The 26,857-nt window shown below is 56.0% G+C and overlaps 11 protein-coding genes across 11 annotated transcripts; 7 read left to right on the top strand and 4 right to left on the bottom strand.

Moving 5' to 3' along the window:
- Window positions 1-377: 377 nt before the first annotated feature.
- On the bottom strand, window positions 378-1,181 carry N657DRAFT_308637 (uncharacterized protein). Its single transcript, XM_062786726.1, has 2 exons — window positions 995-1,181; window positions 378-923 (listed from the first exon to the last, which is right to left on the bottom strand). Exons 1-2 carry the CDS (start codon window positions 1,014-1,016, stop codon window positions 547-549), a joined length of 399 nt encoding a protein of 132 aa, XP_062650214.1. The 5' UTR covers window positions 1,017-1,181; the 3' UTR covers window positions 378-546.
- A 1,253-nt stretch (window positions 1,182-2,434) lies between these two features.
- N657DRAFT_679366 (Rad4-domain-containing protein) lies at window positions 2,435-5,398 on the top strand (the record flags this gene model as incomplete). Its single annotated transcript, XM_062796180.1, has 1 exon — window positions 2,435-5,398. One exon carries the CDS (start codon window positions 2,435-2,437, stop codon window positions 5,396-5,398), a length of 2,964 nt encoding a protein of 987 aa, XP_062650213.1.
- Window positions 5,399-7,239: 1,841 nt separating this feature from the next.
- On the top strand, window positions 7,240-8,957 carry N657DRAFT_543963 (uncharacterized protein; the record flags this gene model as incomplete). The annotated part of the gene is made up of 3 exons (XM_062787840.1): window positions 7,240-7,595; window positions 7,725-8,569; window positions 8,632-8,957. Coding segments are annotated over 3 exons (1,527 nt in total), but the record flags the coding sequence as incomplete, so codon positions are not given.
- A 613-nt stretch (window positions 8,958-9,570) lies between these two features.
- N657DRAFT_308578 (uncharacterized protein) lies at window positions 9,571-10,618 on the top strand. The gene has a single exon (XM_062786725.1). The coding sequence runs from the start codon at window positions 9,694-9,696 to the stop codon at window positions 10,474-10,476; it is 783 nt and encodes a 260-aa protein (XP_062650211.1). The 5' UTR covers window positions 9,571-9,693; the 3' UTR covers window positions 10,477-10,618.
- An 82-nt stretch (window positions 10,619-10,700) lies between these two features.
- Window positions 10,701-11,607, bottom strand: N657DRAFT_688967 (uncharacterized protein). Its single transcript, XM_062796967.1, has 2 exons — window positions 11,463-11,607; window positions 10,701-11,324 (listed from the first exon to the last, which is right to left on the bottom strand). Exons 1-2 carry the CDS (start codon window positions 11,579-11,581, stop codon window positions 11,039-11,041), a joined length of 405 nt encoding a protein of 134 aa, XP_062650210.1. The 5' UTR covers window positions 11,582-11,607; the 3' UTR covers window positions 10,701-11,038.
- Window positions 11,608-12,169: 562 nt separating this feature from the next.
- Window positions 12,170-13,330, top strand: N657DRAFT_308338 (uncharacterized protein). Its single transcript, XM_062786723.1, has 3 exons — window positions 12,170-12,336; window positions 12,404-12,550; window positions 12,628-13,330. The coding sequence occupies exons 1-3, from the start codon at window positions 12,329-12,331 to the stop codon at window positions 13,214-13,216; spliced, it is 744 nt and encodes a 247-aa protein (XP_062650209.1). The 5' UTR covers window positions 12,170-12,328; the 3' UTR covers window positions 13,217-13,330.
- A 2,571-nt stretch (window positions 13,331-15,901) lies between these two features.
- On the bottom strand, window positions 15,902-16,231 carry N657DRAFT_643225 (uncharacterized protein). Its single transcript, XM_062792508.1, has one exon. The coding sequence runs from the start codon at window positions 16,206-16,208 to the stop codon at window positions 16,047-16,049; it is 162 nt and encodes a 53-aa protein (XP_062650208.1). The 5' UTR covers window positions 16,209-16,231; the 3' UTR covers window positions 15,902-16,046.
- A 1,167-nt stretch (window positions 16,232-17,398) lies between these two features.
- N657DRAFT_643224 (NAD(P)-binding protein) lies at window positions 17,399-19,301 on the top strand. The gene is made up of 2 exons (XM_062792507.1): window positions 17,399-17,924; window positions 17,982-19,301. The coding sequence occupies exons 1-2, from the start codon at window positions 17,761-17,763 to the stop codon at window positions 18,985-18,987; spliced, it is 1,170 nt and encodes a 389-aa protein (XP_062650207.1). The 5' UTR covers window positions 17,399-17,760; the 3' UTR covers window positions 18,988-19,301.
- A 185-nt stretch (window positions 19,302-19,486) lies between these two features.
- On the top strand, window positions 19,487-21,174 carry N657DRAFT_688965 (uncharacterized protein). The gene is made up of 3 exons (XM_062796966.1): window positions 19,487-19,813; window positions 19,867-20,184; window positions 20,245-21,174. The coding sequence occupies exons 1-3, from the start codon at window positions 19,627-19,629 to the stop codon at window positions 20,934-20,936; spliced, it is 1,197 nt and encodes a 398-aa protein (XP_062650206.1). The 5' UTR covers window positions 19,487-19,626; the 3' UTR covers window positions 20,937-21,174.
- A 134-nt stretch (window positions 21,175-21,308) lies between these two features.
- Window positions 21,309-25,276, bottom strand: N657DRAFT_643222 (ARM repeat-containing protein). The gene is made up of 5 exons (XM_062792506.1): window positions 24,686-25,276; window positions 22,933-24,619; window positions 22,310-22,881; window positions 22,138-22,259; window positions 21,309-22,084 (listed from the first exon to the last, which is right to left on the bottom strand). Exons 1-5 carry the CDS (start codon window positions 25,039-25,041, stop codon window positions 21,696-21,698), a joined length of 3,126 nt encoding a protein of 1,041 aa, XP_062650205.1. The 5' UTR covers window positions 25,042-25,276; the 3' UTR covers window positions 21,309-21,695.
- A 497-nt stretch (window positions 25,277-25,773) lies between these two features.
- N657DRAFT_568982 (DNA-binding protein) lies at window positions 25,774-26,847 on the top strand (the record flags this gene model as incomplete). Its single annotated transcript, XM_062788627.1, has 2 exons — window positions 25,774-26,559; window positions 26,638-26,847. The coding sequence occupies 2 exons, from the start codon at window positions 25,774-25,776 to the stop codon at window positions 26,845-26,847; spliced, it is 996 nt and encodes a 331-aa protein (XP_062650204.1).
- Window positions 26,848-26,857: the final 10 nt, after the last annotated feature.

The raw sequence follows: 26,857 nt of genomic DNA, 5'->3' as shown, positions 1-26,857 counted from the left end.
AGGTGGGAGTGAAGGAACAGGCAGTTACTCGTTGCGTAATTGAGGTTCTCGCCGCCGCAGAACGGACGATGTCGAGTTTGCTTACCAAGCGAGTGAAGTCGGCATGAATTGTTTCGCTGCTTGCCGTTGAGGACACTGAGGCTGACGATGGGTGGCTGGGCGTAACTGGAACGATCTCGAATGCTAACCCCTTGCACGTGGCGGGACATAGTGGGGCAAGTACTTAGCGCCGTCGATCAGGCGGAAAGTTAGGCCCACATCAGAGGAAATTGGAACCGATCTTTCGGCTTCTTTAACGTCCGGTTATCACATTGCCAATGCAATGGAAGCTGCCCAATACCCTCGCCCTTTCATCAACGTCAACTCATTAGCATCCGGTGGGCATACATTGACCGTACCAACCTCTATTTCTAATTTGCCTGAAGTTATTGTGCAGGCAACTCTCGTCTTTCCCCGCTCATTCCCGTTTGTACTTCATATGGCTGTTCGGAGCACACCAAGATGACTGTTGAGTTTGCACATCCTCCATAGTCCTCGGCTGCTGCGTTATCGGCGTCCGCTTTGCCCTCCGTTCCCTGAAGGGCAACACCAGCCAAACCGCCATGACTGCCACGAAGGCTCCACAGACCACTCCGCCGACAACGCCCCCGCGTTAGCCGCGGCATTGGACGTCGCTGTCTCGGTCGCTTGCACGGTCACCGGGACTGCAGCCTGCGACGACGCAGCGGACTTTGGGCCGTTTTTTCCCGTCAAGCGCGGAATCCCGGGCCAAGCGGCCGTCTCACCGGCCGAAGTGAAGTATGCCGTTCCGGTGAGCGAGTGGCTGGCAGTTTTGCAGTAGAACTGCATGAAGTCGTTCCCATAGCGGATTGTTCCGCAAAATGGAACGCTCGAGTTGGTGCTGGGAATCAACGGATTCCCAGATAAGGGCAAGAGTCAGTCATAGGGAGCCATAATCACTGGCATTGGGGATCAGCCTAGGCTGGGAACTAACCAGTAAGCAACCAAATACCCATTTGACCCGCCGCATTGGGATGTGAAGGGCCCCCAGGTCACTACGGTTGGGCTGGGGTTGTAATCGCAGCATAAAGTTCTTCAGTCGCAGTTGTCGTCCGAGCAGCAGCCGACCGCGTATAGGTCAGTGTTGGATTTTGCACGTGGAACTGATCGAACATTTGATCATCGCGGTGCCTTCGCCGAAGCCGCAGAGCTCCGCGATCTCTGTCATCACTGCCCGGGGCCCCAGAGTCTTTTGTGGACTCTCCAAGGGCCTTTTCGTGAGACGGTCAAAGCCTGCCATTGTCCGTCTCCAAGTCGTCCCTTGAAAGAGATGTAAATAACAAAGTCTGGTGAAGGGGGGTTATGCCCGAAGATGGACGGCGAGAAAACCACCTGGCCTCCGCTTTTCTTTTGTTTTTGATGGTGGTGCCTCGTCTTCTATGGTCGCATGATCGAGCAACCCATGCCGTAGGCTTTCACACTCAGCCCATTCCTGCCCATGCGTTAGATCATCGGCGTCATGCTTGGCTTATCTTTAGCCGCAGTTGTTCGGCATTTGGAAAAGGTGCCAGTGATGCCCAGCTTGATCGATGGCGTCCTGGTCGACGGCCCAGATTGTCATGCAGTTTCAGTTCCGAAAATGTGGTTCCAAGAGAACAATATCGATTGGTCCAAAGAAATGGGCTGAAGTTTTGGTATCTCCTAACGCACATCAATCTCGAGAGAATTTACGTGTAAGTGATGGTGCGTACCCGAGAAACCTGGCAAGCTGGCAAGAAATTTGGAAGGCCGACCGACCTCCAGTATTCGCAAGCAGCACCCTCTTCTCAGGGTTAGGTTACTCAATAACTCAAGCGCCCTCTTCGCAAAAAATGAATAGGCACACCAAAACGCAACCCACCAGACCTAAAGATGTTGAACACCACCAAAACGCAGCCAAATTAAATGATTTCGATTGCAAACTAATTACCAGTCATAGCCCCATCTAATTCTAAGCAATCCTTGAAGATCTGAGGGATGTTTGTTGACCCAGGCATTGATAGAGTCTTGCTTAACCGCAGCCCAGCCTTCAGCAAGCTCCTTGACGATTCATCATCCCAACAAGGCCTTCGTTTCACATATTGCTTAGACGATATTCAAGATATGCAATCGTACCGCGAATGCGCGACTTCTTTGGTGTAGAATAATGCAATTGGCGGCTCATTATCGATGCATTCGCCTGGTGCAGATGATAGCAGCATGGGTGTCAACGTGGGGTGTGTGGGGAGGGGAACAAGTTGATTTTTGGTGTGCCTTTTTGTTTGCAAAGGGGGCGCTAAGGTACTGTACTGCCGTACATAGGCGAGCTAGGGTCTATCTTATCGCCATGCGCAATGCCAAACTCCCCAACATCCCATCGAACTCTTAGGCCATCACCCAACATCTCGAAATCGACATGCCCCCTTATGTCCCGCGCAAGAGACTACGCGCCCATACTCCGCCTGCGAATGATCAGTCCGAAGAGAAGCAAAAGATCGAACAAAAGGGCTTGACAGCGCCGCCACGCAAGTCGACGCTGTTCGATGATCTCGACGCCAGCTCGACTCCACGGTCCTCTACACGAAATGGCTCATCGACTCTGCAGATCGACGACAGCGATGACGACGAAAGCTCTCTGACGTCTCTGTCCGATGCCGACTTTGAGGATGTCCCCGCTCCCAAGCGACAGAAGGGTTTGCCCATGGCTGCAGATGAGGAGGATGATGACGATGACGACGACGACATTGAGTTCGAGGATGTCGAGACGCCGCAAACTCCCTACTCAAATGTCCCTGTACCATCAGGCGACCTGGAGTTGACCCTCATCAGGGACACCCGGATATCCTTGGCCAACGCGCTCGGGAAGAAAGGGCCGTCAAAGCTGGAGCGCCGAATCCGAATCGCCACCCATTGCGTCCACGTGCAGCTCCTACTCTGGCACAATGCGATTCGCAACGGTTGGCTGTGCGATCCGACAGTACAAGGGATCATGCTGTCGCATCTGCCCCCGAGATTATGGGCCGAGGTCGATAGGTGGAGGAAGAACAGCGGGCTGGAAGTGCTCGAGGAGACGTCTCATGGTGGAAGGACGAAAAGAGCCTCAAAGGGAAAAGGGAAGGCCCCGGCTCGAAAATCCCGGGATTGGAGCGAGGCGTCACAACGTCTGGAAAAGGGCGCCGTCGACATGAGCCACGGGGATCCTTTGTTAAGGCTGATCAAATGTCTTTCGGCCTGGTGGAAGCAGCGGTTTCGCATTACCGCGCCTGGCCTACGCAAATGGGGGTACATGTCTCTGGAAAGGCTTGATCGGCTTACAAAAGCCTTTAAGCAGGAAGAACACGACCAGGACAAGTTCGGGGAGCGGATTCAGGGCCTGGAAGAGTTCCGTCTCTGCGCGCAGGATTGCTCGGGCAGTCGCGATGTCGGGGGCCAGCTCTTCACCGCGCTCCTTCGAGCTTTGGGGCTGGACACTCGCCTGATTGCAAGCCTCCAGCCGCTGGGCTTCGGCTGGAATAAGCTGGAGGAGGCGGATCCAGAGAGGGAAGGGCAAAGCTACGGACAAACTTCACGCAAGGAGTCGGACGATTTTCACCCGAAAAAGGGGGCTCTTGCGAAAGCAAGCATATCCAGAGCAGCAAAGGGTAACGATCGGACTTCCAGACGGAACCAGAAGGCTCAGTTGGAGGAACCGTCAGATTCTGAACTGGCAGCTTATAATAGCGATGATGACCTGGCAATCCAGATTCCACAAGCACCGCAAAAGAAAGGAAAAGTCTACGACGCCGATCTAGAGTTTCCTCACTACTGGACGGAAGTGTTGTCGCCGGTGACGCAAAAGTACCTCGCAGTTGACCCCATTGTCAAGTCCGTGGTCGCCACAAACCGAGAACTCGTGGAGTCGCTGGAGCCTCGCGGCGCCAAGGCAGACAAGACCAAGCAGGTCATGGCGTATGTTGTTGGGTTCTCCCAGGACGGAACGGCCAAGGATGTGACGGTCCGCTATCTCAAGCGGCAAATGTTGCCCGGCCGTACGAAAGGAATGCGCATCCCCATCGAGAAGATGCCGGTGTACAACCATCACGGCAAGGTCAAACGATACGACCAGTTTGACTGGTTCAGGTCCGTCATGAAGGGCTACGTCCGGGGCGACCAGAAGCACCCCATCACTAAGGTTGACGAAGATGAGGATTCTACCGATCTGCAGCCCGCAAAAGCCGAGAAAAAAGAGGTCAAAGAAGGCGAAGAAACCCTCCAATACTACAAACAATCCAAAGACTTTGTCCTCGCCCGCCATCTCAAACGCGAGGAAGCCCTCCTCCCCACCGCTCGGCCCGTCAAAGTCTTCAGAAACAAAGGCAAGTCCGCCGAGGAAGAACCCGTCTACTCCCGCAAGGACGTCGTCCAGGTCAAGAGCGCTGAGACCTGGCACAAGCAAGGGCGCGCGCCCATCCCAGGCGAACAGCCGCTGAAGCGCGTGCCCTACCGCGCGGCGACGACCAACCGCCGGCGCGAGATCGCCGAGGCCGAGGCCGCGACGGGCGAGAAGGTCCTCCAGGGCCTGTACAGCTCCGACCAGACCGAATGGATTATCCCGCCGCCGATCCGCGACGGCGTCATTCCCAAGAACGAGTACGGTAACATCGACCTGTTTGTCGAGCACATGTGCCCCGAGGGGGCCGTGCACGTGCCGTATCGCGGGGCGATGCGGGTTGCCAAGAGGTTGGGGATCGACTATGCCGAGGCCGTGGTCGACTTTGAGTTTGGGCATCGCATGGCTGTGCCGGTTATCCAGGGGGTCGTGATTGCTGAGGAGCATCATGCCAGGGTGATGGAGGAGCTGGCCAAGGATGAGGCCGAGAAGAAGAGGAAGGAGGACGAGAAGAGACGGAAGGCGGCGCTGGGAATGTGGAGGAGGTTTATCATGGGCTTAAGAATCGTCGAGAGGATTAGGCAGGACTATGGGGAGGTGCAGGAAGACGTCAATATCTTTGGACACGATCAGAGGGGGCGCATACGGCGAGGGGAGGATGCTCATGTTGAAGTGGAGGACCATGAGGATATGGGAGGCGGTTTCTTGCCGGAGGGATATGAAGAGGGGGAGGAGAAGACGACAAACCTGACCTCTGGATTCTTCCCTGTTGGAGACAATGAGGAGGACGGTGAAGATACACTCGAGGTTGATCATGGAGATGGGGAAGCCGCGCATAAACCGGCAGAGGAGCTATCCAAGTCGGTCATGAGCACGAGACCGAAACGAAAAGCAGCTACGCGAGGGAAGGTAATCAGGTCTCAACGGCGGAGGCGGCCGAATCTTCCTTCGAGTTCGGATGAAGAGGATGATGACGAGGGTGAAGAGCTCGGGGCTTCAGACGACGGGTAAGGCTGTTGCTAGCTAGCTGGTCTGTGTCATTACACGATGAGCTTGCTTGAGACGTGCGCAGCCCAGGCTTGGAGTAAGGCTCAAACGCATACAAAGTTCGCGTCAGCTCTCAGGCTCTGTGGAAGGAAATGGGCACGCATTGGCAGTCGGTTGGGATTTCGACATTCGTATTGCGTGCTACGGTACTGATGAGTCCGAGGCAGCGGGCAATGGCCCATCAAATCAGCATGGATTTGCCGAGCAGAATGACACCATCCCCGTACTGTAATTGTCTCGGCTGAGCCTCTTTTGATGGCTCTGACGATGGATGGTTCGGGCATAACCGCGTCTTATTGTGCCACAGAATGCGGGGGATGTGGTCACACCCTCCGACCTGGTCACCATAACGTCTCCCTTGCTCCATCACCAAAGACAATGAGCGACTTACCAACCCTGGATACCTACCTTAGCTATTGTGATATACTTAAATATACTGGCTAAGGCCAACAGACTTGCAAAAGGACTTGAGCAATCAGAACTGAGGTACTTGAGAATCTGGGCGTTGTCTCATTTGATACTGAACCTTTGATGGAGGGACCTCCTCGCATTTCGGAGATGCAACTACACGACAGACCCCTGCTTCGGGTGCTGTGGCCTGTGCATTTTCAGGGGATTGCTTGGGCTCCCTGGCTGACATCACCGGATCACTTTCCCGCTACTAGTACGTACTGTACCTAAAAGTAACCTCCAAGTTCCCGGTACTGTGATTCTTCAAGTGCGGCGGCCGTTGGTTTAAAATCGCCAACACCAAAACGGGCCAAAGGTGCCTTTGCTTTTTGCCTACCGGAGACACAGCCGAAGCCACCAGCTCGGATGCGAGCCTTGCGGGAGTCTGTGAAGCCAATCACAGGCCATTTGGTTGCCTTCGACAAGTCTTCAGCCAGCCTCACCGCATCTCGTCTCTGTCGTTGGAGACTTTGGGCATCACTCGAGCGCCATCCTTGTGGCTGGACCTGTTTCAATTCAAGACGTGGTTGTTTGTGGGAAGCTTATTTGGACTTCACTGCTTATTACTCCCCTGGATCCGGTGCACACTCGATCGGTCCCTCAGAACTCCTCCACTCCCGTCGAGAGACTCATAATGGCTGGTCGAGATGAAGTCATCATCATTTCTGATTCTCCGTCGCCCCCACCGCCCTGTTCGCAGCCCTTTGCCGAGGAGCTGGAGCTGGAGCTTTCTGGCGCAGAAATCAACCGCCTTCTGCAACAAGTGTAAGTGGTCATTGTGTTCCTCAGGCCTTCTTCTGTCTGTTGTGAGACCCTTCATGTTGCCCTGCCTGGTCGTCAGCAACCAAGGCCTGGCTAGATCAGACACTCCGTCGCTTTCTGGAGCTGTCCCGGGTTTCAAGCTTTCCTGAACCGCTGTCGTGCTGTCAATGACACCCATCGCCTGTGCATGCCCATCGAACCCCCGTCGAATAAGTGCGTATAGTACACCAGGACCGGACGAGACCACTCCTTGATTGTTTCATGGCTTCGAGTTCTGCGGCAGTCCTCTTCTTGCTCTCACAGCGTGAAAACGGGAATATCCGGTCAGCTCCGGCGTTTCAGCTTGAGTGGTGGAGCGATCATCTTCACTAAGAGGAAGATGAGCCTGAAGGGGAAGAGGTTCACACGAGGGCAACAAAAGTTGAAAGCCCGACAAGCCCCGCCAAAGAGGTTCACACGAGGGCAACAAGAGCTGAGAACCCAACAAATCCTGCCAAACTCCCTCCCAACGTCACCACCACAACTTTCTCTCCTGCGAACGTCGCAAACGAGACAAGGTTCAGCTCAACCGTGCTGACATACAACACAGGTCTCCCAACGAGCTAGCACTGATGCCTCCTGTGCTGCGGTCTGATTTGCCGCGAGCCGGCCATGACGATGCACTCTCCAAGTGCGAGGAAGCAGTTTTGGCCTGTTTCCCCGACATTTGCCTCAAGTTCTTGAACAGCGAAGCTGCCAAACATGATTGGGACTCGCAGCATCTCATCTCCCACCTGTTGGATGAGCAGGAACAGGGCCGACAGTACCCAAAGCAGTCCAGCCCGCTGAAACGGAAGCGGCCAGAGAAAGATGAAGTCGACGTCGAGGAGGAGGCTCGTCGAAGATATGAAAAGGCGGAACCACTAGTCGCCAAAGGTCGAGAATACATTAGGCTTCACATCAAAGCTGCGTCAGTACCACCACACTGCGCTTTGCCCTCACCACACATTCATGTCGCTATTTTCCCCACTCGGCCCTTTCTTCCTCTTTTATTCCACGTCAACCCCGCCCAGCACCTCACAAGCTGACCTTTCCACAGCCATCGCCTTCTCAAAGCGGCATTTCCCCAGAGGTACGCGGAAGATATCGAGAAACTCTTCAAGCAGCACGGTTACCAGCTTTATCCAACCTATTTGGCTCTCGATATGGCTTGTTGGAGCCCAGATGCAGAGCCTGCCAGAGTCAAGAAAGTTGGCGCTAGACGTGACCACCTCGAGGACATATTGAAGGACACTGTCATTGAGGCAGAGAAGGATGCTTTGGAGGCTTTCAACGCTGCGCGTACCGTTTGCGAGGCAAAGGCCCAAGCGCGAGCAGAAGAGAAGCAAAAGGAAGAGGAGGAGCAGGAAAACTGGGAGCGAGCCAAGGCCGAAGGGACCATCGCAGAGTGTGGCTGCTGCTTCGACGACAAACCGCTCAACAGGATGGTTCACTGCGACGGGAGCGTCTGCCACTGGTTTTGTCGGGGGTGCGCGAGACTGAACGCCGAACATGCCATCGGCCTCTCCAAGTACCAACTGACCTGCATGTCGGTCGACGGATGCGATGCGACCTTTTCTAGGGACCAGAGGAAGCTGTTCCTAGACGACAAGCTTACCACAGCCCTCGACCTGATCGAACAGGAGACTGTCCTTCGACTCTCGGGCATTGAGAACTTGGCAACATGCCCGTTCTGCCCTTACGCCGCTGAATATCCGCCGGTAGATGAGAACAAAGAGTTCCGGTGCGAAAATCCGGGATGTCGGCTGGTTAGTTGTCGCCTGTGCCGACAGGAGACACATATACCGAAGAGCTGTAGTGAGGCCTCTACGGAGCGCGGACTCTCCGCACGTCGGGCCATCGAGGAGGCCATGTCGGCCGCGCTGATTCGGAAATGCAACAAGTGTCAGCCCTCTTTCCCTTCCCCAAAGACCTCTCTGACCACGGCTAACCATGAGCATCATTAGGCGGGACTCCCTTCATCAAAGAAAACGGTTGCAACAAGATGACCTGCTCGCGCCCCGGATGCCGGAATGTCCAGTGCTACGTCTGCCACAGGTCATGCGACTATTCCCACTTTGACGACTCCAGCAGAGGCGGAAAAAAGGGTAACTGTCCCTTGTTTGAGAGTGTCGAGGAGCGGCATCAGAACGAGGTCAAAGCAGCCGAGGAAGCGGCACGCCAGAAGGTCGCCGAGGAGAACCCGGATGTGAACGCCGAGGCTCTGACTATCAACTTCTCCGACAAGGTGAAACAGGATGACGCGCGGCGCAAGGTAGCCAACCCGGGGCCACGGCGCGCTTGGGGCCCTGATCCACTAGAGTTTGATCCACTAGACTGGTTTGCAGCCCCTCCCCCGAGGCCCCTGAACCGGCCCGACTTGCTCAACGCCGCGGACCAAGACTGGGTTGAGCCACCTCCCATTCCCGCTCCGCTTCCCGTGTGGAGGAACTTCGGCCCTCCGCCCTACTGGGCCCAAGACGCTGCTGCAGAGGTAGCACGCCGTGTAGCGAATGCGCAGCCGGGGCAGCCAGCACAACGTGCCCAACAAGGGCAGCCTGGTCCGCCAGAGCTGCCAGCCGTCCAGGAGCTGCGAGCTAGGCACCAAGAAGCGGTTGAACGAGCGGGACGAGCAGCTCAGGCTGCCGTCCTCATCTTTGGGCAGGATCCTGTGGCAAATCACATGCCAGATTTTCCACCTCTTCAAATCAACAACCACGCAGATGGTCCAAACCGGCCTGGTCAGGCCGTGCCAGCACCAGCCGACGCAGCACCAGCCGTAGGGCCTATTAATCCACGGCAGCCCGCAGACGGCGGACGCGATGAGCCTCTCGCTAGAAACGACAGGTTCAGTATCCTTGCTCGAGCCAGCCGTCTCGCGTCAGCGCAGGTCGAGGACCCTCATGCTGCGCATGCTAGAGTCGTGATCAGGGCCGCAGGGCTCGGAGATAAGGTCCCAGACAACCTTGCTATCATTGAACGATTCCAGGGGGGTCGCACCGCCGCAGGGATTGCCGCTGCCCAGCAATATGCCGCCCAACGCGGCGGCGGCCATGAGAATAACCCGCAGCTGGGGGCTGCCGTCCCAGATCGGGACCCGAACCCGAATTGGCCCGCTTTCCAGTACCACGGTCCGTATCAGGCGGATGATGGTTGGCACCTCTTTCAGCCGGGCGAAGGAGGGAATTAGCAGGAGGGTATACCGCAGCCGGGCCGGACAGGGTTTGCTCGACGATCCTGATGGACTGCTCTTGTTTGTTCAACGTCTGCTCGCGGCCGGGGAGGCGCCGTGGGAAGCCGTTTATTCTTGCCGGCGGTTGGGAAAATGTCGTACAAGCGGGCCAGTTCCTGACTCGTTGGGTACATACTGCGGAATGGCCCTCTTGTCCCGTTCCTTTTCTTGGCCTTCCGTTTGTCCCCTCTTCTCCTCGGCGCGTTCCGTTTTCTTTTCTCACGCACTTTCTCATTATGGATACCCACACGGCATTATCATAGGATCTTTGGGGGCTTTTTCTGCATTTCGTATACCATTATACCATGGCTTTCGGGATCATCTTCGAGCCAGCAATTGGGGACAAATATCTGGGAGGAACGGGGAGAGAAGGGCAAGGCAGGGCATCAAGACCAATACTGATCAGCTCCTTTCTCACCTGGTTAGCGAAGGGGAAATACTAGGTAGGCGTTTGGTCTTGGTCTTGGTCTCGTGGTTGCATGATATGGGCGTTTTGAGAACTTGGTGGATCGGCGAGTGTCAGCCAGGTAGGGCGGAGCACAGGGATGCATCATATCATGGCGTTTACGGTGGGACTTAGCTGGTAGTATCCTGAGGTTTTATCTGTGTGTCCTAGGTATTTCTGGGGACGGGGCAAACGAGATTCGGGTTTCTGATTCGCATTCCCATGCGTGTGATGGGGTTTTCTTACCCGCCTGCCAGCCCACCGGTCGTCCGAGCCAAGGCGGTGTAGGGAGGCCGAGGTCAAGGCCGTGACGAAGGCGCTTCTGATGTGCATCTCAACACGAGATAACTGTATATTTTGTTTATTAAGGTATTTTAGTGTTGTACGCAACGGATGGCTTGCTGGCCTGCTTCGTGGACATGGTGGTATTGTACCTGGTAGTAGACGGTCCCTACCTTCACGCTGCAACATGCTGGATTCAACCCCTACGTAACCGCTCGATGGTGTCATGGTGCCTCATTCGGGCTCCCCACCGCGATCCATTATTTCGTGTACTCTCCGACCCTTTTTTATCGCTTTCTTTGAGGCCCCGGGATATCTCCCTCCCACCTTCACCCCTTCGTTCACCCTTGGGAAAAGACCTCGGCCGACACACGCATAACAACACCCGCTGCCTCTGCTCAACCCGCCTAACTACCTACCGTGCCCGCGCAAATTTCTCATGCCACTTGCCCCTCGCCTTGGGCGCGGCGGCGGCCGCCTCGTCCGCCTCAGGCACGAGCTCAACGGTTTCGTGGACCGTGGCGATGATGGCTAGGCCCGCGGCGGCTTGGCTGATCTCCTGTCTAACATTGTCGCGGTCACTGCTGTTGCTTGTAGGCGAGAGCAAGATGAGCGCGTTGGATGTGTTCTTCTGCCTTAGCGAGTAGGTTTTTGCGGGTGTCTTGAGCAGAGCGGCTGTTGGGGAGGGGTGGAGGGTGAGTCTAGAGGTTGGTTAGCGAGGTCAAGGTGGTGGAGGCTGAATTGGATTGGGGTGATGAAAGGACCGGGTTGTCATGAGTTTCTGTGTTGCTACATAGGCTGTGAGATGAGGGTTGTAATCGGCGTCTGCGTTGACTTACGTCGGACAGTCTTGGCTCTCGAGCAGTTCGAGCACTTCGGGAGGCAGCTCGAGAAGTTTGTATCCTGTCCCGTCAGGGCTGTGAGAAAGAAGGATTCCGGCGTGATCTTGGCTTGACATTGCTCAGGAGGTTGATTTGATCGGTTGGTTCCTGGACTTCAATTGCATGAAGAGAGCTCCACGTTGCTCCGAGGTTGAGAGTATGGACTGGAAAAAGGCCCAAAAGGGAAAGCTCCACTGCGATGGGTGGGGCTAACAGCCCACGCTAACCCGCGCTAAAGAATTGAGGCGGCCCGCTCTGAACGTGTGTGCTGTGCGATCTCAACTTACATTTCAGAAACTCGAGAGGTCCTTCTTTGGCTGGAAAAGCACCCAACCAGATCACGACCACGAGACAGTGACACTCCCCGCAACTTCTCAGGGTGCGACGGACGCTTCGATGGACAAACTGCCCGCGGAACTTATATACCACATCACCGAGTACCTCCTGGGCGACTGCGCGTTCTTCTCGATTGCTGCCTTCGCACAATGAAGCCACCTTCTATGTAGCCGCGTGCTCCCCCGGCTGTACGACAATGTCAGTCGCGTAAATCTGCAGGCGTGGCAGGATGGTCTCGTCTGGGCGGCCGAGAACGACGAGCTAGGGCCCATGAAAGCTCTACTCGAGCGCGGCGACGACCCGAATGCTCGGTTCTACTCAGCTTTGCCATTTTCTGTTCGCCAGGACGTCTTCTCCGCCCAGCGTCTCCAACGCCGCCTGTCACCCAAGCTAGATGGTCACCTCATCAACAAAATCCTCCAAGAGAAGATTGCGTTTCACTAGAGATACGTGTTGCCACGAGAGCTTTGCGACGAAGACCGCTTGTTATGGGCTTGTGAGTGACAATTCGCACTGCTGCGTTGAATTCCTCTTTACGCTTCCTGCTGACAATGTTGGAAGAGTACTTGGCCACTGTCGACGGCAACATTCCCGACTCCCTCCCGGTCCAAGACCGGAACCCCCGCCATTGGAGCGGTGATGTCGCCCTACTTCTCTAATTTGCCCGATTTGGCTGTAACGAGGGTTCAACGGACTTTCCCAGCTTTAAGGTATACTCGTGGACAGCGCTTCATGCGGCTATCAAACGTGGTAACACGCAAGCCGTCGATATTTTACTGGCCTACAGGGCAAATATGGAACGGAAATGCCAAGGGCTTTGCGACTGTCTTACCCCTACCTGTCTCTACGCCAATGAAAGCGAACAGCTTCCGGCTTGGAGCCCGTCGCATCTGGCTATCTGCTCCGGGTACGAACACGTGGTTCGTCTTCTACTGGGCCTAGGCGCCGACGCCTGGGCGGTAGGCAATGCGACCGAGGTGGCCCCAGGGCTCACCGTAGATATCCTTCCGGTTGGAATCAGTGCTGTCCATAGCGCGGCATTACAGGGTAATGTGGTTATGTGTCAGCCCCTTCTTGACCACTACGCCGCCCGTACCCTCGACGAGAGTTTTGACCGCTGCGTTTGGATCATGCGTCGCACCAGGTGCCTTGAAATGCTAGAGCGGCGAGACTCCAAGGGGCTCACACCACTCGACTACGCCATTGCCGCTGGGCACACGCGAACAACAAGTGCTTGGCTGCTGAATCAAGACGTCGATCCCTGCAGTACGTCACTCTCCGCCAACGCAGCTTTCTGGCGCCGCTCAATCACCTTTGCTTCCTCGGAAAATATCATGTTGCCAAGGTTGGCTGCACCGAATCCGATGCCCGCCTGAAGACTACATTCTCGCGCTTCAGTCATGTTTTTTTCCAGCCGTCGGTTCTGGGAGCGTTCAGTCTAAAGGCGCTGCCATCTCTCCGATATTTCCACAATGCATACATGAACTATGTAGTGTCGGGGGAGCGTCGACCGGCCGAGCCAGACAGTGACGAGGCTTTGATTAGTTTGCTAAAGCAATTACCGCAACGAGGAGCGGATCCAAGCGCCACTGTAGACCTTCCATATGAAGGGTTATCGACATTACCTGATTGACACGGAGGATGCAAACCACAATCCGCTTTGCATCTGGCGGCAAGCCGGGGGAGACGGGCAGCAGTGGAAGTCTTGCTCGGCGCTGGAGCAACAATCTCCTCCTATAGCCGCGCCTTACCGGGGACACCTTTCAATGATATCCCCGAACCCCTGGGACTTTCACTGCTGGCACTCGCCATGTTCGAACTGGTAGTGGAATGCTCCCGACCTTTGCGGCCCCATAGCTCTCCAACAAACCATCAGATTCTTGCTTGAGCGTGAGGCCTTGTTCAAAAACCCCGAAGATGATGGTTTCTACAACTGGCTAGTCACCCGACACCTCGTGACCCAACGCAAGACAGGGACACACCTGAGAAACTCGCTTTTTGCCCTTGTTCCAGCGGACAGATTCGGGCAACTTCGATGTATGGGAGAGGATCATTGAGTCAATCGCAAGGAAAGTGAGTAAGAAGCACTCTCCAGCTGCATGGGCCGCAGATGTGCTCAGGGTTGCCATCATGCATGGGAAGACAGACGAAGTATTCTCCGGCCGGTGAAGTCATTGACCTGCCTTGCACAGCATACATCTAATTTTGGCTGATACAGGCTGCAGCAGCGATACGATGTTGCGCCCTCTGACCTCACCCCTCACAAGCTCGAGTCATTGTCTCCTGTGAATTTCTGGGGGCATGAACGTTTTCGTGATGAGGCCGTGATGTCATGGATCTTTAGACTTCATCCCGGAGGCGGACATGGAAGCCATTCTCAGCAAACAACTGGCTCTGTAGCTGCCACATGTGGTTTTTAAGTATGCTGATAAGGACTCAGCGCACACCGCCGGATTCCTTGTGGAACGTGGGTTGGCAGGCAAGGGGCTCTTAATGACGAGGGCGAGGAGACATCCCAGGAAATCCTCGAAGAACGTTTTCGGCACATCTTGCTCTTGGCCATTCACCCGAAAACGAAGGATTGGGCCGCAGAACTCATTAACGTCGTCCTCAGCTGCCCCTTGAGCCTGACATGCGATTATCCGTCAAACTTGTTGGTGGCCAATAGAGAGCCTCTTGCATCCCACGTGATTGGCAATGAGAATTGGATTATTGGTGAAGCACGCCAAAATTTGGAGACAAAGAAGGCTCTAAAGCTCAATCTGTGACACCACGGTCTCCTGTATGGCGTGAAAGGGAGATGCCACTGAGGGCGGCGTCCGACTGAAGGCAACCTCGGGCTGACTATCAAGCGCGCGACTACCAAGCCCACTCTTCTACCCTGTCCCCATCGCAGTCGACCTCGTGAGAGCAGACTTGCTCGGGTGACATTCCGGGAAACTGCCGCTCCAAGTCCCGATGACGGTCTGGAGGTGCTGGCCATGGCGCTTGACAGTGGCTGGGTAGAGCCAGACCCGACAGTTGTCCAGACGATATTCGAAGACACCCCGGTCGATGTCAACGCCTTCATCCCAAGACCTGACAATGAGGAAACCAACAGCAACGGCATCCACGGCCACGTTTCCCCGCTCTATTACCTCCTCAGGACCTTCTACAACGCCCACATCATCCTGAAATATTCTCCTACCACGGCAACTAGCCACCGCATTCATAACTGTGACTGCCTCCTCATTACGCGATATACCCTCCTCGTGGAGTGTATCGGCCTCCTAATGCAGCGCGGCGCCTCGTGGCTGCAGCCCGCCGAGACATCCGGTGAGACCCCGCTGGACGTGCTGGCAGACATGCTGGACGGCGAGGCGTGTGGTGTGAAGCGGGACGACTGGGTGTGTTTCGTCAGGCATGATTACTGGGCGTGTCACAACTGGCACACGCTGCGCAAGCATATGAAGTTTGACTGGAGGGCAGGTGGTGGTGATGGTGGAGGTGTTTGGAGAATGCTGGAGGAGGGATTCAGTCCGGTTGAAGTAGGAGGGTTGGAGACACGGTGGAGTGGGAGGAGGAGTAAGAGGAGAAGGATGGCAAGAAGAAACTGAGCTGGTCTGGTCCCGTCGGGCTGAATCGCGCGGTTGATGGTGACAGCCTGGCAGCCAGCTTTGTCGCTGTCATTGAATGAGCTTGTAAGACAGCCAGTTGTCTTTCACGACACGCTTTTTTTTTTGGCTTCTTGAGCACACACTAGCAACAGCACGTATTTGATTTGGTTCCTGGTCAAAGCCTTTCAGGTTTGCTCTGCGGTTTCCCCTCTGACTTACATATATCAGTGACCACAACCGCAATACAGGAAAAGAAATTCCATGACAGCATCGCAATGGGAGACATCTCTGACAGCCGACCGCCAACTATGGGCCCCCAGCATCTGCCAGGGTGATTCGCGAGGAGTTCCTCGAGGTCCTGAGCCGCAAAGAGGCTGAGCAGCCCATGATATAGTAAGCTCTACACGAGCGGCTCTCCAGAACTAGCCCACTTCTAAGCAACAAACCGCGCTTTTAACCCATTCCCGAAGCCCCTTTAAACAAGGGACACGACATGGCTAACACAACTTAGTCAAAACCTCTGTCTCTGCGCCCAAGCGCTACCAGCACTACATCCTCCTCCTTTGGGACTGGGGCGTGACCAAGATCGTGTGCTTCGGCTTGGGCTCCTTCAGAAACACCATCTCCAACGGCGGGCCCTTCCCCCCTTACCAATACCATACCACAGACCGATACCATCAGCAAGAAAAGCCCACAGCCCGCCCCCTACCGCGACATCATCCGCGACAGCACCCTGCGAGCCCGGTTCAACGGCCGCCCCGTCGACCGCCATGACCTACTGCAGGTAATTCTCCGCAACGTGGCCGCCATCGAGATAGCGCTGAGCCTGAAGTTCTGCTCGTCGCGGCGCTGGATTGAGCATCAGATTGTGAAGCACCACTTCAAGAAGCTGGCGGCTCTTGAAGAGCTGTTGCCGGTATCGGTGGAGTCGGTGGGAGGGGAGGGGAGTGGGAATGTGAGGAAGAAGCTTGCGAAGTTGCCGCCTACGGCTGGTATGCAAGTTACGGGGACTTGGTTGATGTCCCCGTGTATCTGTGTAATCCTGAGTATACGGATGAGGATCGGGGTGCGCTGGGGAGGTTAGCGGGGGTTTTTGAGGTGGCGCATCTTCCCCCTGTGAAGATGGTGGATGCTGGTGCGCTGGAAGGGGTTGGTGGGCTTGTGGACGAGCGCACGCTGGTGTATTCCCCGGTTGTTCCGGTCTGGAGTGCTGTGCTGGGGAGGAGTCGGCCTGCGGCGGTTGTGTACATGGGTCGTTTGTAGAGGTAAGACTCCCTCATTCCTTCTGCCTTTTGTTTTGAGCCCCCCTTTTCCCTATTATTTCGTTGGAGTCTATTTGCCCTGACTTGCATATCTTTGCAGTAGTGACGTGCACATCGACGAGCTACCGCCACTGCTTGACGTCTACATCGAGTTCGAGCTGGACAAGCGAACGGCGTCGCATACCGTAGGGCCCTCTCACCTGTACATTCGCCCGGATATTATTGAGAGAGTCGAAAAGGAGATGATCGTGCCGCCATATCCGATACCGTTCCCTCAAGACTACCCGCAATTGGTATTTGGACCAGTTACGGAGAAATGGCAGTGGGAAGGTGGTCGACACTAGTAGTCGAGATCCTGGTGACGGCTTTTCTGCGAGCGAAGAGGCATAGCGATGCTCCTGACGACCCGACTCGCAACAACGTGCTGCTCAAGCGTAGGACACACAAGCAGCTCCTCGGCCACGCTGTGCCGCGCCAGCTGCCAGGTGAGCTGTTGTCGAAGCCCTCCTGACGGTCGTGGTCCGTTGATTGCTGAGCTGTTTTAATCCTTCTTGAGTTCGAATGGTCCTGTACCTATGCATTGTTTATCTTGGTTGAATTTGGTCGGACAGTCCGTGGGATGGTGTCGTCGAGTGTTTCCTTGGTACAGTATGACATCACCATCCAACACTTTGTCCGGCCAGGCCCCAACCTCCGCACGGTCGTCGATAGCTCCACGAGACAACTCGGACTATATTTGCAGTGAACTTGTGAAAACCTTCTGTGTTAATACAAACACGTTCATATGATTTTTTCTTTCAATCCTTGATGGTCTACCCTCCTTTCCCTCGTGAGTCCATTCGAATCTAACATCAACCATCAGAGTTAGGCTTTGCAATTGGGAACTTCGAGATGGAGATGAACCCGCGAAACGGGTTACCCATGAGCCTGGCTCCTGCGGCGCCCGACGTTCGAAAAAAGAATGAGTTCTCAGGAGCATGGTCCGTTTTCCCCTTCAGAACATGGCGGTCAATACCGTCCTTTTCCACGGTCTTGATGAATGTGACCATTTCTGCCGGTACCATGGCTGTCTCGGCAGGTTGTCTCGTGATCTCAGTCCTTGTGCTTCTCCCGGTTGGTCTAGTCAAGAGTGCCGGAGATGCGGTCCTATCGGTGACGAGGCCATGGAGGAGAAATGCAGACACCAGAGGCGGACAAAGGCGTTGCGTGGTCATCCTCGGGGCCAGGTACGTCGCAAAGGCGATTGCCCGGATACGGAAGTCAGAAACTAACGGCGCCGCCAGTTCTGGAATCGGCGTGGCATTGGCATTGGAGTATGCTGCCCCCAACACGCACCTCGTGCTCATTGCACGGAATCCAACCCGCCTCAACTGGGTCGCCGAGCAGGTCGAGGCAAGGGGCGCAACCGCCGCGGTGCACTCGCTGGATCTGTTTGAACCAGCCAACATCGCCAAGCTCTACCGACTGCTGGATCAAGTCGACGCCGAGGCAGGCGGCATCGACGTCGCCATCTCATGCGCCGGCGTGACCGGCCACCGCAGCGACGTCCTCGGGCCCGGTCTGGCTTACGTCCCTCCGCCCCCCGAGGTTACCACAGATGATGACTTCATCTCACCGACAACATCGGCCGACAGTGCCACAGCCAACAAACACAGTCACCCAGAAACCGCCTTTGACTCGTCCCTCTGGGGCGCCACCACCGCCTCGCGTCTCCTCCAAGTAAACGTCGCAGCCGCCCAAGCCTTTATCCTCCACACCTGGGAGCTAATGAAAGCGCGACAACTGGCTTCCTCCAGTGGCCCAGAATCAGGTTCAACCCACGACGACACCACCACCCTCAGTCACAAGAAACCCACAATCATCGTCCTCTCCTCCTCCACCGCCTTCTTCACTCCCTCCACCTTCGCCCTCTACGCATCCTCCAAATCCTACCTCTACACCCTCGTTCGTAGTTTGCAACACATTTCCTCCCCGCTCGGCATCTCCGTCCTGCCCGTCACGCCGGGATTCATGGACACGGGTATGACCGAGACCATGATCCGCGCCGGGGCGACTGTGCCACGGGCCGTGCTGGGTGATCCGCGGAAGTTGGCTCAGAAGGTCAGGAGGGTTACTGATGGCGAGGGAGGGAGCAGCGGGGCACATGGGGGAGCGGAGGGGGGCGTGGTGTTTTATCCCTCTGTGCAGGTTGTTGTCCTCTGGGCTTTGAGGGCGGTGAATCCGGTGTTAGAAACAACAGCGATGTGGGCGGCGACTGCGATGGGGGTTGCGTCCTGGTTTTGGAGTTAGGGAGTCTCATCAAGGCGTAACCTGAAGCGAGGGTTGTGATGGCGTTGGCAAGGTCATGGGGTGGTACTCGTCGAAACTCCTCAAGGGGGGGGCTAGTCGGATTGGCGATTTAGGAGCCCCGACGAGTAGGGCACCATGAGGAGAGTTGGAAAAATTCGATGATGATGGGTTGAGTTGCTTCTCTTTCAGGCATTTTGAGTTTCGAGCAGGGTTTCCTCTTGTGCTAGTGCGCGGCTCAATGTCGATAACACTGACTGTAGCTAATATGTCATAATATGATACTGCGCGTTGGGGAGATGAAGATGAGGAATTGAGCAATTGCTGGTTACATTAGAATATATTGTTGTGCAACTCGGTAATCCGTACCATGCCTACTAATCACAAGCTTGAGGAAAGAAGGGAAGTGGGTCTGAAAGCAATGGCAGTTAGTGGGGCCCTGTAATCCGTATCTAACTCCACAATTAAGGCTGAAGCTCCAGGTTGCCGTTGTACGTCACTGCTTGCCCCGCCTTGAATGGCTTCAACTTCTTGATCCTCAATCATTGAGAGCTCTTCTCAAAAATCACATGTTTAATCGATTCATCGAACCGCCATCAACAGCTACAGCTCTCACCAGACACATAGTGTGCCAGAGACACCATGGCACCCGACCCTCTTGGCCCCCCGGCCGTACTAGAGGCCATGGCAAACGCCCTGCCGACCCATGAGAAAGACGACACGACGTCCGACATGAGCAGCTCCCTCGACTGCGTTGCTCTTTTCGTTCATGCTTGCATGATCAATCTCGGCTTCAGACTGCTCGGCTTCAACGAGGATAAGAAAATTGGCGCGTGACGGACCCCGGTCCGCTACCTCTCGACTGAGGCTAACAGTATCCAGAGGCAGAATGTGCCCGCATCGCGCCCCGTTTGCCACCTCAATGGAACAGGTCTATAGGCTCGCACAGCTTCATCTACGCCCACAACCAGTCCTCGATGCAATTCGTAATACACATTGACCGTATGGGCGCCAAGACCGAAGTGCGCGGTCTGGCCAGGGGTGATGAGCGCATCGCCCGCTTCGACATCACCACCCGCGACTACATCTCCTCCTCCTCCCTGCCCCTGCGCATTAGTCTGAACCAAGTGGGCGTCGAGGACAGGAGCGACCTACCCCAAAAATTCAAGACCCTGTTCATCTCGGAGGAGCGCATCAAGGGTACGTTTTCTCCCGGGAACCTTCTCTTCTTGCCGTACACTTACTGATCAAATGGCGCAGACCTCTCCACCCTCTTAAAGATTTCCGTCATTCAACGCCTCCTGCCCTCTCTGCAAAAAGAAGGGTACACGGAATCCCCGTCAACCTCCACCCCGCATCGTCGCACCCCACCACCCCAACACAACGAACCCCCGCCTACCGGAATCCCGGCCCACCTCCCCCCACCGGCGGCTCCCCGGCCTTACCCGGCTCCGGACCCGCTCGCCGCACCCCCGCGCCATCCAATCCCCGCTGCGGACTTTACACCGCCGGATTTTGAAGATGAATATGAAGTTAATCGTCCACCGCGCGGTCCTATCCCCGTTCCCGGTGGACTCGGCGGCTTCGGCGGCCTAGGACGAGACGACCTCTACCCGGCGGGCTTAGGTCCACACGATCCCATCCGGGGTTCATTTACCGGCGGTGCTGGCGCCGGCGGGATTGGGCCGGGCGGACTACGTCGGCCTGGTGATGGTGAACCAGGAGGTTTAGGAAATGGTGGAGGAGGGATGCATCCCACGTTTGACGACCCTCTGTTTCGGGGGCCGAGGCCCGGAGGAGACGGAGATGAGACGTTTGGTGGGCAGGTGCCGCCTGGGGCGAGGTGGGATCCGCTTGGGCCTGGGGGCCAGCCAAGGTTTGGCGGCGGCCGCGGGAGGGAAGGGGGAGGGTTTGGTGGGTTTGGTGGGTTTGGCGGAGGGGATATCATCTAGTTTGTTGGCGCATTTGGGCATGTGGCGGCCGGATGAGAGGCAGGAACAAGCAGGATGTGGCGGATGATTAGTGGGATGCTGCATTTGATGCGTTGACGGGTATGGGAAGATTAAGGAAGGACAAGCACAGATTGTGGGCTGATGATGAGGATGGGGATGCTTTGCCGTCCGACTGTAAAAATAACTGTTTCCTCATGATAACGAAAAAATGACAATATGGAAGGCGAGTTACGTCGAGCGGAACGTTCCCAAATCTCCCCATGTGCTTCATGTCTCGGACGTCTGACATCTATCACAGCTCTGGGCATGAAATTCTCACTTAACAGACAGTTCACATGATACACCGAGACAGGTTCAGTATCTTTCAGGCTGGGAGACTCTGCTAAGTTTGGTTAATTTCCATTTCTTCTGTTTCCTGGGATAAACTTATGCAATAGCCCACAGCTATCATATCAACAATGCGATTCTCATGATATCCACACTCGTTGTGTTCTTCCTCTTCACTCCTGCGCGCCTCATAGCAGAGGCTTGGTAATTACTCTCACACGCCGTATTTCTCTTACACCTCAACAATCCTATTTCGTGGCCATCGACCCATGACGCACGTTCTTCCCACCTTCACCACGTATAGTCCGACTGGATCTCTTGATCATTGCGTTATTTCGGACGTCGCGGATTCCAATGCATCCGCCGCAGCATCTGCTCGCCAGCAAGCCACGAAGCCACAACCTGCCCAAAACGATGCGCAGCAGCGCGGTCCTAGTGCGCCGCCTCCTTGAGTTTGCGCCTCTCGTCCTCGGTCAGCATGCCGCACCAGTTGTGGAACTCGGCAATGTTCTCGGCGTCGGCGCGCATGAAAAAGTCAATCAAGTACGCCTGGGTCTCGTCGTCGCGTTGGCGCGAGCTGGCGCCCTCGGCCCAGCCCATCAGATCCGACTTGGTGCTGCCGAGCGCCAGGTCGAGCGTATCGTCGGGCTCATCCTCCCAGCCATCGTTGTCGCCGTCGTCGTCGTCCTCATCGGCGAGCTCCGTCGCTGCCGCGGCGGCCATATGGGCGGCTGCCTGAATGCCTGACGCCGAGACCAGTTCTTCGATCAAAACCTTGAGGATTTTGAGCGGTGCCGGGATGATGGTGTATCGGTCGGGGTCTGGGGGAAGAGCCTTAGTTGTTGAGTCGAGTTTTGGGGGTAGCGCAACTTACTCATTTTGGCCCTCGACCTGGTCATGATCCTATCCGTGTTGGCGATGATCAGGTCGCCCTTGACCATGGTTTGAGCCAAGCGTGAATCGTTCAGCGAGTACAGCTTGGACAAAGCAATGACACTTGGAACAAGTCAGCATCACATATCGCCTTGATAACCTGGAGAACTCACTTTTGCCGGATTTCATCGTAGCCCGCAAAGTTGATCGAATTTTCGAGCCACTTGCTGAGAACCACCTGCAGCCCAACCTGGCCATTGATCTGGATGTCGCTGAGGAAGTTGACAACGTCCTGGGCGCCCACGAGGGACAGCCGGGCAAAGACCAGAATCAGAGACTGGATGAACGGGGCCGCCTGGGCAGTGTCCAGACGGACAGCCACCGCTTGGAGAAGCTGCGGCAGGAAAGGGCCAAGCCTCTCGTGTCCAGCTTTCTCGACCAGTTCGGCGGCCAGACCGCCGACTTCCGACGCCGCAGTGTCCTCAATGCCGGGGCCGAGGAGGCGGTCAATGATCCTGAGGCAAACCTCAAGTCCAGACCGGCCATTCTCGTCATGCCAGCTAAACACCTGCTTATGGTCGTGCATGAGGATGTACTTAACGGCCTCGGAGCCCGGCCGCAGAATATCACCCTCGGACGAAGTCATCAAGAGATGATGGAGCTTGGGGAGGGTAGCGGCAACAAAACCGGCAGGAAGTGGCTCGGAGCCGTACTGAACGAGGAGTGAGAGAAGGTCGGCGGCCAGCTATGATGGAGTCAGTAGACGATGCAACAAGACAGCCCCGAATGAACAAACCGTGACGAGCGGGTCATCCTGAGTAAGATTCGCGACGTCAAACGTCCCAGTGATTGAGGGTAAAACTTTGCTGCAAAGGGCCGCGTAGAGGCGAGGGTGCTCCATGTCCTTGAGAGGCCCCTCATTGTCCTTGAATGTTCTGGCAATGTCTTCAAAGGTCTCGCAGACGATCAGAGTCACATGGAAATTGGCAGCGCCGTGCTTGGCAATGAGGAAGAGGAGGTCAACAGCCTTGCTGTCGGGCTGGATAGCAATCCTGGTATCCATGCTGATGGCAGTGCGGAGGGTATCAAGCAGCGTAACCAGGAGGTCATCAGCGTCTTCCAGCTCGCTGAGGTCTTTGGCCTCCAGGAAGCGCTGGATGGCGAGAACGATCGGAACCTGCCGGTCAGCTGGAACGCCACCCCTGATGAAACCCTCGACGGCCCTGACGCTGGAAACTTGCACGATCTCCGAGTCGTCTCTGGTGATGGCGTCCACGACGCTATCAACGAGACCAAGAGCTGGCTGGTACGTCTGGGCTAAGGCACCGGCGACGAGGTAGCCGCGAGCACGCAGGATCGGCTGGTCCTGTTTGATAGCGTAACTGACGAGCTCGAGGTAGGCGTTTGCAATCTCAGGAGCCACTGACTTCTCCATGTCTTGAAAGTCGTTCAAGACGATATTGAACAGGTAGAGAGCCGCTTCCCGTTTCTGCCAGCTAGCCGGCTCTCCCGTAAAAAGTGTCTTAGTGTAAGCAAACAAGCCCTCAAGAGCCCGCATGTTCAGCCACTCGCCAAGTTTGATGACCGAATCGCCGCAGGCGGTCCTGGCCGTGTAGTTAGACGAGACAGCCGTTTCCTCTGCAAGGTACAGCGATACGTCAATGTCCCACAGCCCTTCCTCTTCCTGTGTGATTTGGGAGTAGGAGACCAAAAGGCCGATGAAATCCAACACCCACGGAGTATCATGGACGGCGCCACGCGCCTCGATCTCGGCGCCGAGTTGCTTCTGCACAGGTGGTGCCCGCATGCACTGGTTGAGGAAGTCCAGCTCGTCTAGGACCAGAAAGTCGAGGGTGAAGGGGAGGCCGTCGATATCCTCGAGCCGGCTCTGGGCATCCGAGTTAATGAACAGGGACTGGTACGACGGCGCCAGTCTTGAAAGTTCCTCCCAGGTGGCGGTGAACAAGGCCAAGCTCTGCGGGAGGAGAAGAGAGGGGAAGACGCCCCGGATCTTCATGAGGGTCTTGACGGCCTGGTCCTTGAGGGCGATCGGGCCGTACCAGTCATCGGGCTGCGAGCCCGAGTCGTCGGCCAAAGGAGGAAGCGGAGACTTGATGACCTGCTCCAAGAACGGCAACCAACCGCTGAGAACCTGCTCGGCAAATGCCTTGACCTCCTTCTTGTGGTCCTCCTTGACAATGTCCATGAGGTCAAAGCAACTCCGGAAAACCAGCACGGCCAGGCTGCGGTGTGTTTGCTTGCGGTTCTCGTTCAGGGCGACGTCGTAGCAGGCCTTGATGATGTCCCGTGCCACGTTGATGAATTGCTCGTCTGTCAAGCTCTCTTCGACCAGATCTTGAAGAATTCGAAGGGCACCGTGGAGCTGGGCGTCGGTGCCGGTCGGCATGATGGCAAGAACAGACGGGAGAAGGGCGGGCCAGCGGTCGGGGAAGTCGGCCACAGCGATCTTGGAGACTACGTAGCTGGCGGCAGTGTCAGCTTGTCCGATGTCAACGCCAGACTGTGTGTGTGGGAAGGTTGAAGTTCACCTTGCCGCAACCTTGACCTTGCGCTCATCCTCGGGGCTCAGGACCAGCTCCAGAATGGCATTGCGTAGATATTCTTTTGTCGAGTCGGGGATCGGAATCTGAGGTCCACCGGTATGGGCACTGCCGGCATCGTCCGCGCCGTCGGGGGCCCAATGCTTCTCGATGAACTTTCGAAGACAGGTCAGGGCCGACTGGCGGATCTGGACGGGGGCGCCCGTGTGGGCGCCAATGCGGGCGAGCGACAAAGGGAATTCTGGATTCGACTCGGCGTGCAGGAGATCGAGCTCGGCCCGCTTGCGGGGCCCTTCAAGTTTATCCTGGGTGTTGGCCAGCAGCTGCGCCAAATGCTCATCCATCTTGCTGGGGTGCGCGTCGCGCGGCTCGAAGCAGGGCGATTGGTATTCCTTGAGTGTAACGAAGCAAACAGATGTTAACAGCGCAAGCACTCTTCGAGTCGCGTTGCTCCGAGAGCTTGTTGGGTATTGGGAGTTCGCCGAACACAAACGGCAGTGATGTGGGGTGCGAGAGACGGTCAACAAGGTGGATTCGCAATTAGCGTTGGGTTACTGTAGTTTGAACTTTCGTCTGTTTTGACGCGTACCGGCGTGCTGCGGGGTTGGTTGCAGGGGAGGAGGGGGCCGACAAACCATGGAACCCACTCAGTTTGTTTGTCAACGTAGCGGAACGCAGCTCTCTTTCAATCCTGGTTCTTTCCCTTCCATTTGTCTTCCCATACGTATAACGTTACATCTTTCTTTTCATTTTCTTCATACTGATACCTCTTCAGAATACTTGCCTATATCTTTCCTCCATCTCCGTTTCCCTTGTTTTCTTGCTCTCGTTCTTTGTTCCGTCTTTTCTTTCACGGTGGTCGAGATAGAGGCTTGCCCCAAATTGCCTTGGCAGGCAACGGCAGAACCTGGAAATAAATGATCCAGTGAGTCACATGATTTGGCGTTACAGCGGCGTCAAGCAGTCGCGTCAACAAGCCCGCGATCCGCTAACAAGAGCTATCAAGGCGGCGGGGAAAACAACCATCTTGCAGATTACTTTACCTAGGTATCAAGTTTTCAGACATAACCGCCACAATGCCACAACCAGATCCGAACCCCGGCCCCGATGTCGAGGAGAACTCCCTCTCGCTCGACCACGCGCACATCCTCCTGACTTCATTTAACTCATTCCTCACCGTTGCCATCCACAACATCCTCTACTACCGCAACATCTACCCGCCGTCCACCTTCCTCTCCACCAAAGCCTACAACCTCCCGGTGCATCAGAACCGTCACCCCAAAGTCTGCGCCTGGATCCGCGACGCCGTCGACGCAGTCGCAGTCCAGCTCTCCACAGGCCACGTCTCGCGCATCGCAATCGTCATCCACGCTCCCATGAAAATCTCCCACCCCGCTCTCAACCTCAACCCCTCAGCATCCCCATCCTCCCCAGTGCCAACCTCCTTCAGCCCACCATCCCAGTCTCCATCCCAAGTAGAACCCGCAACCACAACCCCCCCGGGCGCAGTCCTCGAACGCTGGCTCATCTCCACCCCGTCCCTGCCTGCCTGGCCAACTCCTAAATCATCCAGCAGTAACCCGCCCTTGGCCAAGGAAACCTACAAAGCAATGTCTAACTTCGCCCGGGTCCTCGCGCGCGACGCCCGTTCCGAGCAGGCCCGCGAGCGCCACCTCGGCTTGGACCCGCTCAATCCTTCCTTTGCGTGGGGCGATCTGGACGAGCAGCTGCGCGGGGCGCTGCGGCGCATGGCGAGTGTCGCCGAGGGCATGGGGCCGCTACCTGTTATGGGAAGAGAAGGCGAGACGTGTACGTTTACGGTGGCGGTGGAGTTGGATGAGGAGGGGCGGGCGCCTATTGGGGTGGGTTCCTTCGTCTTGATCTCCTCTCAACTTTTATTGCGATCCATGTAGAAGGATATTTGCTGACTGTCTGAGTAGCACCCCCAGGCTTGGATACCGTCCGAGCCAAACTTGCAGCCCAAGGGAAAAGGGAGGGAGGTGGCGGGGCAGGATATTGGTGGAGCAAAGACGCGGCCAATAAGGGCAGTCGAGGCAGGACCGTTGTTCTTCGAGTGCTGGGTCGAGGAGAGCAAGGCCAAGGAGGTGCTGATGAGGATGGGAGAGCAAGGGGCGACGCAGCATTTTTAGCTCTGCTGTC

The sequence above is a fragment of the Parathielavia appendiculata genome, assembly GCF_033297405.1.
Source record: "Parathielavia appendiculata strain CBS 731.68 unplaced genomic scaffold N657scaffold_3, whole genome shotgun sequence".
Taxonomy (NCBI): Eukaryota; Fungi; Ascomycota; class Sordariomycetes; order Sordariales; family Chaetomiaceae; genus Parathielavia; species Parathielavia appendiculata.
This window is presented reverse-complemented; position numbering and strand designations above follow the sequence as displayed.